The sequence below is a fragment of the Podarcis raffonei genome, chromosome 1 (genome assembly GCF_027172205.1).
Source record: "Podarcis raffonei isolate rPodRaf1 chromosome 1, rPodRaf1.pri, whole genome shotgun sequence".
NCBI classification, from domain to species: Eukaryota; Metazoa; Chordata; class Lepidosauria; order Squamata; family Lacertidae; genus Podarcis; species Podarcis raffonei.
In genome coordinates this window covers 32,554,963-32,565,702 of record NC_070602.1, presented here as the reverse complement: position 1 = coordinate 32,565,702, position 10,740 = coordinate 32,554,963, and the positions used below count along the sequence as shown (strand labels likewise).

At 53.5% G+C, this 10,740-nt stretch overlaps 1 protein-coding gene and 1 long non-coding RNA gene across 2 annotated transcripts; one reads left to right on the top strand and one right to left on the bottom strand.

Moving 5' to 3' along the window:
* FOXA1 (forkhead box A1) lies at positions 1 to 6,016 on the bottom strand. Its single transcript, XM_053380031.1, has 2 exons — positions 5,618 to 6,016; positions 1 to 2,068 (listed from the first exon to the last, which is right to left on the bottom strand). The coding sequence occupies exons 1-2, from the start codon at positions 5,687 to 5,689 to the stop codon at positions 761 to 763; spliced, it is 1,380 nt and encodes a 459-aa protein (XP_053236006.1). The 5' UTR covers positions 5,690 to 6,016; the 3' UTR covers positions 1 to 760.
* Positions 6,017 to 6,092: 76 nt separating this feature from the next.
* On the top strand, positions 6,093 to 10,384 carry LOC128409525 (uncharacterized). Its single transcript, XR_008329246.1, has 3 exons — positions 6,093 to 6,726; positions 8,367 to 9,822; positions 10,159 to 10,384. It is a non-coding gene; the product is annotated as an uncharacterized LOC128409525 (long non-coding RNA).
* Positions 10,385 to 10,740: the final 356 nt, after the last annotated feature.

The following is a 10,740-nucleotide window of genomic DNA, read 5'->3' as shown; positions in this document are numbered from 1 at the left end:
TATTTATATATTTATATATTCGGCACTGTATCGCCTGTCCCTGGAGGACTTCCTAATTTAAATTTAACTTAAACCTCTCCATTTGGGACTACTTTAACTGGAGAGGCCTGTATACGCAGAGAAGGCCCCCGGTTCCACCTCATTCTGCCTTTTATTTTTTATTTATTTATCTAAAGGCTGGGCTGGATGGGGCGGGCGGGACTTGGAACAGCTCAGTCTTGAGACCTTGCAGGAGCAAGCCAGCCAGAGATCTGACTCACTAGAATAAGGCATCTTCGTAGGTCTGCTTTTATTGGTTAAGGTACTAAATCTGATGAGATTACACCGAAAAAGGTTAAAGTGGGGCGGGGGGGGGCAAATCCACCAATAATAATAATAATAATTTACAGGTTGGAAATCAATCTTTCTTTCGTGGTCATGGCGAGGGAAGGTGGGCGGTATATACAGTGTCTGTTTGCGGAGTTGGATGCGATTTGCTGGACTTTCCAGGCCAAAATAGAATAAACACTATGCATTGGGGGGGATACAATAATAATAACAATAACAATAATAATAATAATAATAAAGTAACAGTCCTTTCTTCTGCTCTCCGCCCCCTTCTCCTTTTGCTTCCCCCGCCTCGCAGGGATGGTGTTGGGGGAAACGGACCGTCAGTTTCGGCTGAGAGATCTAGGAGAAGGAGGAGGGTGGGAGAGGCCAAACCAACCAGCCCTGCTGGGGAGGAAGATTGGTGCTTGGTGCGCCCTCGAGTCCCTGCCAGCTAAGACGTATTTAGGACGGGTCTGGAATACACACCTTGGTAGTAGGACGGCTCCAAGGCCGAGGGCTCAATGCCTCCCCGGCCGCCCATGGATGCGCTGCCCAGAGGCAGCCCTCCCGGCAGCCCGGCCCCGTAGGAGGAATATTGCAGCGCTTGCTCGTAAGCCTTGAAGTCCAGCTTGTGCTGCTGTTCCGAGGAGGACATGAGGTTGTTGATGGAGAAGGGGTGGTTGAAGGAATAGTGCGGGTCGCCCTTGAGGTGCAGCTGAGACTCGTGGTGACCCAGAGAGTGGCCCGGGTGACCCAGCGAGGCCAGGCTGGGCCCGGGGGGCACGGAGGCCGCTGCCGCGGCCGCGGCGGCAGCAGCAGCAGCAGCCGCCGCCGCTGCGGCGGAAGAGGCCACCGACGGCTTCAGCTCCGCTCCGCTCCCGCTGTGGTCCAGGCCTTGCGGGCTGCCCGAGCCGGGATTCGAAGGGGCGGACTCTAGCTGGCCTCCTTTGGCGCCTCGGTGCAAAGGCGAACCTCCTCCTCCTCCTCCGGGGTCTTTCCTGCCTTCGCTGCCGTTGCCACCACCACCTCCTCCCCCGACAGCACCTTGTCCCGCTTTGCCTCCTCCGGGCTGCTTGTCGCACTTGAAGCGCTTCTGGCGGCGCAGGTAGCAGCCGTTCTCGAACATGTTGCCCGAGTCCGGGTGCAGCGTCCAGTAGGAGCCCTTGCCGGGCTTGTCGGGCGAGCGCGCCACCTTGACAAAGCAGTCGTTGAAGGAGAGCGAGTGGCGGATGGAGTTCTGCCAGCGCTGCTGGTTCTGGCGGTAGTAGGGGAACAGGTCCATGATCCACTGGTAGATCTCGCTCAGCGTGAGCATCTTGCTGGGCGCCTGCTGGATGGCCATGGTGATGAGCGAGATGTACGAGTAGGGCGGCTTGGCGTGCGGGTAGCTGCGCTTGAAGCTCTTGGCGTCGCGCCCGCCGCGGCTCAGCGACGGCGCGGCGTAACCCATGGGGCTCATGCACGGAGGGCCCATGGCCCCGTAGGCGCCCAGCCCGTTCAGAGAGGCCTGCGGGCTGCCCATCGCGTTCATGCCGCCGGGGCTGAGCGCCGAGCCCATGGCCGACATGCTGTTCATGGCGCCCCCCGACGCCCCGGGGCTCAGGCCAGCGCCTAGGCTGGGGTTGGCATAGGACACGTTGAAGGAGCCCGACGTCATGTTGCCGCTGGTGGTCATGGCGTTCATGCTCATGTAGGTGTTCATGGAGTTCATGGAGCCCAGGCCAGAGTTCATGTTGCCCACGGGCACCGTCGAGTAGGCCTGCGGAGGGAGACACTGGTTAGACGTGGGGGGAACTGGCTGAATCTTAATTTAGACGGCCTAAAGGAGGCGAGAAGCCGAAACGCACATGCCTGCCTTCCTAACCTCCCTTCCCTCCGTGGCTGCCCCGTCCCTTCCGACCTTTGCCTTTATTGGTCACCTCGGTGAACTCCTAGCTGCTCTCGCAAGTTTCCTTTCTCACGCAACCAGCCGGCGAGGATTAGGATCTCGACTATCGCTCGCAAACTACACTCAAAGCGGCGCCTTCTTAACCGTATCCTAGTCTCTAGCCTGCGATTTATCACAAGGTTTGCTAAAGGGGCAGTGAGCGTGTCCAGGTTGATCCTCCAAACTCTAGAAATATATTGGCCCTGGATGGATCAGGGGTTTTTTGGGGGGAGGTTTGTGTGAGAAGGAAAGGGGGGAGAGGTCTCTCTCTCTCTCTCATGGTTTGCATTTGAAGGACAGCGACATTATGAATCTACTCGATCTAACTTTATAGGAGAACCAAGGCGTATCCGTAAAAGGTCCCGATTTGCATCGAAGGCGTCGCAGCTTGGCGCGCATCCTGTTAAAACGTTTTCCTTCCTTCAAAGTAAAGAGTGCGGAGGATCAACCACAAACCGCTGTAGCGCCTTTATCTCCACAGAAAGTAAAAACAAGAGTTGTGGAGATGTTTGGATGCGGCCTGCATCGTTAAGACGAGGCCCTGTTCTTAGGAAGCAAAGATCCTGGCCGCGCGAGTGGGTGGCTGCGGGTGCCAAATTACGCGCAACAAACCAGAACTCGGGGACACGCGGGGGAAGAACCAGTCGGCCCAAAGGATCAGAAATCCACAGACACTCCCAGGTCCTGCCAGGGCAAAGCGCCGGCTGAGACAAGCCACTCCACATCCTTGCCGCGGGCGTCTAAAATGGGATCTGAAGACGCCCGGCGCTTCCTTCAGAGATTCCCCTTTTCCAAGGCCAGGTCGTGCACTATTATTTCATTTTTAAAAAAAAATAGAGGGAAACACCAGAATCAAATACACTTAAGAATTACAGCTGGGGAAGAGAAAGGTCGGTGAGAGAGAAGCCGTCATTCCCTCCAAAGATCGCCAGCCTCGCCGCCACAAGAAAGCGCATCTGTAGGAAGGGAAGGAGGGAAACCCGACGGCTTGCGGCGCTGCCCCAAGCGGGTGGCGGATCTGCTACTGGGCTAGGCCGCCGAGGCAGGTGCCTTTCCCGAAGGAGGCCGCGCCGAAATAGCCGCGCCTTGTTGCAAGGCGCCGAAATGGAGCTCTCCGAGGTCGTGGCTCCTCCTCAGCCTCCTTTCCCAAAGCTTCCCAAAGTCTTAGAGAGGCTGGTGGGAAAAACAAACTTTGCGGCCTCTTTGACACAAACCCCGCGTCCCTCTTCTCTCTCTCTCGCTTCTGTTCTGTGCTGGCTGCCCCCACATTCCCGGCCCGCCGGGAAGTTTTCTACAAAATGAACAACTGCACCTTTTGGGCCCAAAACAACACAGCCTTTTCTTGGAGGTGGGGGGCGAAAGGTAGCTTCCCTCCGCCCATCTATTTTCCCGAGCTTTATAGTCAACCGAAGCTTCATCAAAGCTTTCGACCGTCTAAATTAAGATTCAGCCAGTTTCCCCACGTTGAGTCCCAAATAACAGAACGGTCTGGAATAAAAGAACAGACCAAAGAATAATAAAATAAATCAGTCTGGGGGGGGAAATAGACTGAGAAAGCGAACCCCCGCTTGATTTTTTAAAAATATAATTACTAAAACAACTGCAGCTAATGCACGCTATTAGCTGGGCTTGAATCCGGAAAATGGTATGCCATAGGTTCGCTTCCTAGTTTGCTTGTGTTTTAAACGTTCAGTAGGTGTAGTCCCGGTTCTCTAGTATAATTAGAATCCCAAATTCCTAAAAGCTAAGAGATTTATGATGAGCCTGGGATTTCTTGCAGAATATCTCCCCGACAGCGTTTTGCATATCGTAGAGGTGGTTGTGATATTGTGGGTGATACACAGACGGTTCTCCTACTTCTGACTTTTTTTCTTTTTTAGTAAACAATCCTAAGATTATGCAGTGTGACTAACCATAACTGATGGAAAATATAATTTCTATATAAGCGTTATATTTCTATATAAAACTATTTCTCCATAAATGAATCATTTCCCCCCTTGCCTGGCGTGCTATGATTTATAAAACAAATACGTTTTTAAAAAAATCAAGTATCCTTCACGGAGCAAGACTGGATGGGAAAATAATGTGTGCGGGCGGGTGAGCGATAAATAAAACTGGATGTAAAATTGTCAATAGAACACTGGAAAATCAAATTGAGAGAGAGAGGGAAATCTGGCGCGGAGAAGGATGAATTATGCTTACCGATGAAGGGCCCCACATTAGCATACTAGCGGCATTTTAGGGTCCCCCCCCCCTCCGGAGTGCCTATGGCGCTGGGAAGAGGCATACATTTAATCTAAACCCCTTCCTTGGCCTCTGTTGACCCTTCAGTATTAAATAAGAATCCGGAATACGACAGCCTACACAAACACATATGTTCAGCCGGAGTCTACAGCCGGCGCAGGCAGCGCATATGAACCCGGGACATTAACTCTGGGGAGGAAAGCAATGTTGAGCAATATCTGCTTTTTTGCACACACGCCGTCAGGTCTGCTTGATCTTGGCTGCCTCTCCCTCCCCGCCCCCACTTTTATTTTTGTTCGCATTATCTTGTCACTTTCCCTTTCACGTTCTGTAAGGCTCAGTTCGCAATTGAAGCCATTTTTGGGGGGAATTTTTCCGCCTTTCACTCCCTATTCAGTTAAGAGGGCCCCATGCTCCTCCACCCGTTATTGTTCGTTTGCGCGTCTTTGATCTTTTCTTGGAAGTTCTTTGGAGCATATTGTTAAATCAGGAACGTGGATATGAATGGACAATGCAAAAAAAGAGCCCGGTTCCCGGTCGCAGGCTCCAGAGATCCTATTCTCCGCAGCGCCACCCGCCGGTCGCGGGGAGAATTGCTCCCGTTTCAGTTTTTATTCCGCCGCCGCCGCCGCCGCCGCCGCCTTGAAAGAAGCGTGTTGCAAAGTACACACGAACGATTGTTATGCTCAGCAGAGTTCAATAGCAACCCAAGTGAGGGGTGGGAGGGAGAGAGAAGGCGGCCGACGAGGCAGAAAGCTTTCCCCGACGGAAGGGTTAGAAGTGGTCTTTGCCTCAAACAACCCCACCCCCTGCCCCATACATCAAGGCCCTAACTCAGAATCAAGAGGCGTTGGAGGGGCGCCCGTGGGTCTACAACGAGAGACTCTAGAATGAAACCAAGGATTCCCGTCTTCCGTCCACTCGACGGCCAGGGAGATCTCCCCGCTGCCCGCTATAGTTTCTCTTTGGCGCCTTCCTTCCCGGGTTCCCGGGCAGCTGGAAGGTCGAGGGAGGCAGACCTGGGCTTCGTCGGGCTCTGGGAGCGGACCCTGGCTCCCCCTCTCTCACACCCGCCACACCTCGAGGGGGCGGACGGAGCCCCTTTCCCAAGCCCTCCTCGCACCCCGCTCGGCTCACCTCCTGCGTGTCGGCGTAGTAGCTGTTCCAATCGCTCGTCTCGTGCCCTTCCATCTTCACGGTTCCTAACATCCTGGAACCAGCCTGCCCGGGGTAACCATCCAGCCCCTCCCGGCGAGTGGCGGGTCCGGGGAGCCCCCCCGCCCGCAGTCCCGGAGCGGGGGAAGCCGAGCTGCGGCTCGATCAAGCCCCCCGGCGGAGGAGGAGGAGGCGGCGGCGGCGGCAGAGGCAGCAGCAATCGGTGTGCGGCGGGCAGCCACTCGAGGAAGTGAGGAAGTGCTGGCTGGGATGCGAGGGGAGTTGAGCTGAGGTGGATCTTACGTCGTCGCACCAGCGGCGGCGGCAGCAGGAGCAGGAGCAGCAGCAGCAGCGCCCACCTCCTTCTCCTCCTCCTTCTCCACCTCCTTCCCCCCCCCCTCCTCCTCCTCCTCCTCTCCCCATTTGTCCGCCCGCACAAAGACGTTCGCACCTACAAAGCCGGAGATGCACCTGCAAACAAGGCCGCGCGCAACTCCCCCGGGGCGGCACTTTAGGCGCAAAGCGGTGTAATTGGCTTAAGCGCACCGACGTGCTGTTTGGGGGGGGGGGAGAGAGAGACAGAAGTGGGGACCCGTGAAGGGAGGAGGGAAACGGGAAAATACTGCCCCGCTCCTTTCCTCCAACCCCCTCCCTCCCTCCAGTGGGGAAGGGGAGGGGCGAGGGGGGATGCCAAGAGAGAGGCGAGCGCAGCCCCCTCTCTGCTTGGATTGGGAAGAGCAACCTGCGCCTAGGGCTGGCTGGCTTTGCTCGAGGGGGTGGGCAGCAGAGGCGACCCCTTTCACTTGGTGGCCGCTTCTGGGGTTGGGGGGGGGGCCGGCAACAGGATGGACCCCATGTGTGCCTCTTTGCCCCCCTCCCACAGATCCCCGTCTGCCTGACCATCTCCCCAGGCAGCTCCTGGGGGCAGTTTCGCCTTCATTGCGCACGGGCTTCCCCCGCTCCTTTTTGGCCCGGTCCCCGCGCCGTCCAGCAGCCCCGAGCCTCCGTGTGAATGAGTCACTCCGCGTGACGCGCGCGGCCCCAATGAATAGCGAGGTCGGCCAGGCGGCTCGGCTTGGCAAGCGGCCCAGGTGAGTCACGCCGAGCAGCTTCGCGGCCAGCCAGCCTGCGCGCCCGCCATCCCTCCCTGGCTGGCGCCCCGCGCCCCTGGCCTGGCTGGATGGGTGGGTAGCTGGCCAGCGTCCCCGCAGAAGGGTCCCCGGCGGAAAAAGAGCAGGGGCTCCCCCTTCCCGGGACGGAGGCCCCGATCCACGCCCCTAGGGCTGCGTGGGACCAAGGCAGAGGGGTCTTGCTTCGCAGTAAATCTGCCGGTATCCCCTGCTTTTGTGTTAGGCGATCCTCCGCAGATCCCACTCGGCCATTAACTCGAATAGGGCTGCTTCTGAGTAAATGGGCTGAGGTTCCATTTACACTTCATTGCTCCCAAACGTTGGTGGCCGGCCGCGGAGGATGGGCAACCACTTCGTAGAAACAAGCAAATCGGTCCAGAAATTTGTTTCAGGGGCAAGGAGGGAGGGGGCACGGTGGGAGAGATTTTCCATGGGTTGGATCTAGACTTCGTTAATTGAACTTAGTTCCCGTTGAAGTCAGTGGGCCGTGGGTCCAGTTATGGACCACTTTGCCCATCGGTAGCAGTGGGACACCGGTCAAACGCACGTCGTCTAGGTTCACCCTCCTTTCTATTTATATAGCGATCCTATATTCCGCTATGTTCTGTGGGGCTTGTTGCCGGTTTAGTGCACGGGATCGCTGCTTAAACCGAGACCGAGGCTTCTCAGCCTTTCTTCTATTCCAAATAATGTTAAGTATTAGGGCCAGTGCCTGCAATCCTACGGGGGCGCAAGTCTTTCTCTGAGAACATGGTAAGCGTCCCTTACGAGGAACGTTACATAGCACCGGACTGCGTGCATACTTCCTCGAGAGCAGATCCCAGGAAAGTCAATTGGCCTTACTGAGTAGGATGAGGCTGAAAAGGCGATTTAGTTCCAATGCAACCGATGGAATAAAATATGCTTTCAAATTCTAGCATTTTGCCCTTGTTGACTCTAAGTGGAATGTGGCTCCTTTTCCTTTTTTGGGTTGGGAAAACATGATCGCATCAGGGTTGTGTGTGTGTGTGTGTGTGTGTGTGTGTGTTTGCTTGCTTTTAAATGGTGGCGGTGCCGAAATGCGGTTCCTAAGAGTTTGAACATCAATGGCAAGGAAGCAATCTCAACTGCTATAAATGATGGCGCAGCCTTGCCCTGAATGAATGTATGGACCACAGTCCCCACACACGCGTAAGGAGGAATTCAAGTTCCTATTGACTACGCCAGAGCTGGTTACGCCACAACTTTATTCCCTTACAAAATCGCAGCCACCTCGACTTAATTTCAGATCGTTTCTTTCTATTGATTTCGCTGGAGGAATCTTACATCCGGAACAAGCGTTTCGGTTTACACGGGTTGTGCACCCAGTTTTTCGTTTTTACATGGTTCTTGGGACACAGCAAAGCGATACACAGATAATAGTTTTAAATGGCATCTGTTTGTTGTTCCATTTACGTTGAACCATTTAAAGTAAGCAAATAACACGGTTTTGTAAATAATAATAATTTTTTTTTAAGGTAACGTCCTTGGTGTAAGACGTATGGTTTAACCTGTCGACAAAAGGCGGCCTCTCTCATCCCTCTCTTTCTCTCTCTCTCTCTTTGTCCTTTCTCTGGCCGCAGCCGCCTAAAATCTGGCAACGGAATTAAGTCAAATCCTTGAAACAAACAAATGTCTCAAATCAGCAGGCGAGAACAAGGGATGAAAATGTGCCATTAAGGAAATAAAAGATAAAAGCACGAAAGGACAAACTGCGTTTGAATATGATCACACTGTAAATTAAAGACGCATTGAAATACAATACATAGGGGATGAATTGCCACAGAAGACACAACCTTTTCTTGGGTCTTGGAGAAAAAGAGGGCCAGGGGTGTGGGAAGAGACGCTCCTGTCTGCCAGGCTGATGATGGACCTCTCCGGTCCTAAGTAGCTCCCATTGCGATGAATGGGTACCATGATGCAGTTGCTTAAAGCCCCATTCATTTCAGTGAAGCGTTTATGAGTCTCCTTCATTTATGTGGACCGGGGTTGATTTTGGCAGGGTGGAGCCCACTCCATTTAGGATCAAAGTGCCGCTACATAGCTGCAACTCTGGACACCTTTTCAGTTTCACCATCGGTAACAAATCTCACAGATTTCAAGGAGTGTGACTTCCAGTCTTTAGGATTGCAGCATTGCTTGCTTCCACGCTCCCGCCCTTAAAAAACAACGACCACCACCCTCAGGTGGGTATAGGATACGGTGGCAGCTCTCTTTGAACTTCCTTCTAGCAACCGGATCCTGAAACACGCATATGTGGAAGTAAACGCTATGGATTTCAAGGTAGAGCTTAAGTGAAAGCAAAATAAATAAATCATTAAATAAATGCCGTGTGTGTGGGCGCGCGTGTGTGCATAGCTTAAATGACCAGAGGAACCCCCTTTCCATTAATTGACCAAAAGTGCGTAGTTCCTCATCCCTTTAAAGCTCCAGAAATATATTACACCAGAACAGAGATAGGGAAATAAAATAGCTGTTGTTTTGTTACTACTACTATTAATACTAATTTTTATTATTTATTCTTATTTTGATTGGAACACTTTCGAACAGCGTACAAAAAGTTCCCAACTCAAACCTGAACTCAAAGCTTGGTTTTGTGCAATAAAGTTTAAATATATATTTTTTTAAGTTGTCCTCTTGCAAACCTTAAGCAGAAAGCACCAGCAAAGGAAGGATGCCCAGACCCCACTTTGTGGTTGTTGTGAATTCTCTGCTCAGAGGTCGATGAGAGATTTGTGTGTGACTGTGAGACCGAAGGTACAACTCTGGGCGAAGTCACAGCGCCTCCTGTTGACCGGCCACAACCTCAAGCGCGCACACCTGTTTTTTTGAGACGCAGCTGCTGGACGGAAGGAGGACCCGATGCCCGGCCATCCCAAGCGACCGGCAGGTTTGCTGCTCAGGCTTCAACGGGACGCGAGTTCCGCATGGCTCCCGGATGCGAGCAAAACTTGCCTAAGCGCGTCGCCCACTGCGGGAACATCCCTCTCCCGGCTGCATACCAGACGGCACTTGAGCCGAGAGGTGGGGGGGACGCAGGTGTGTTGGACTGAAAATCCGTCATTGTTTCTAGGAGGTGTTATTTTTAAAAAACCACCAAGAGCCGACCTCTGCTGAGCTTAAGCACCTCGGAGGAAAAAACAGATTAGTGGGGCTCGTTCGCACATCCCCTCCTGGCGCGCACTTTCAAAGAAATGCGCGCAGGAAGGGGAGAGGTCCGACGGCATCCTCGCTAAGCGCTTTCGTTCACATCTTGCGGCTTATTGGGGGTGTAGGGCGGTGGCGATGGGGCGCGAGACAGCCGAGACACCCCTGATCTTTAACTCCCCGGGGGAGAGACTACTTGGAAAGCAACTGAAAAACTCCTTCCTTTAGGCACGGCGTTCCTGCAGTCCGGAGGATCCCTAGCAAGGGGCGCGCGGACGAGCGTTTCAGCGCTGCTGAATTTCTCCTGCACTAGGAGAGAGCGAGGAAATGGATAATCCCGAGGGAAAGAATCCATGCGGGGAGTGCGGTGGGGAATATCTGCCAGCCCATTGCAGCAAAAGGAACATACCGTAATAAAAAATAGGCAGAAGATGAACGGATATTTAATTTTATTTTTAGGGGGGGGGGAAAGAAATGTTCGTGGACTAGGGAGCACACCCTAATGAGATACACAGGACTCCAGATCAGGATAGCTCGCCCCACCATAAACCTGTTCACCTTTAAGATGCCGCGAGACTACTTTTTAATGTTAAGAACCAGAACAATGATACGCGCATCATATTTAGGAGAGACTCGACCATGGCAATTCTTTGTTTACGTCTGTGTTTTACAGAGTCTGTCTCTCTTCGTTCACACACATTTACCTAGGGGCTCTCCATTCCCACCCCCCCGAAGGGAAATGCAACCGTGGCAGGGCCTCTGCTATAAAAGCGATGCGCCAAGAGGGTTTCTTATCTCCCCCAAAGGCTG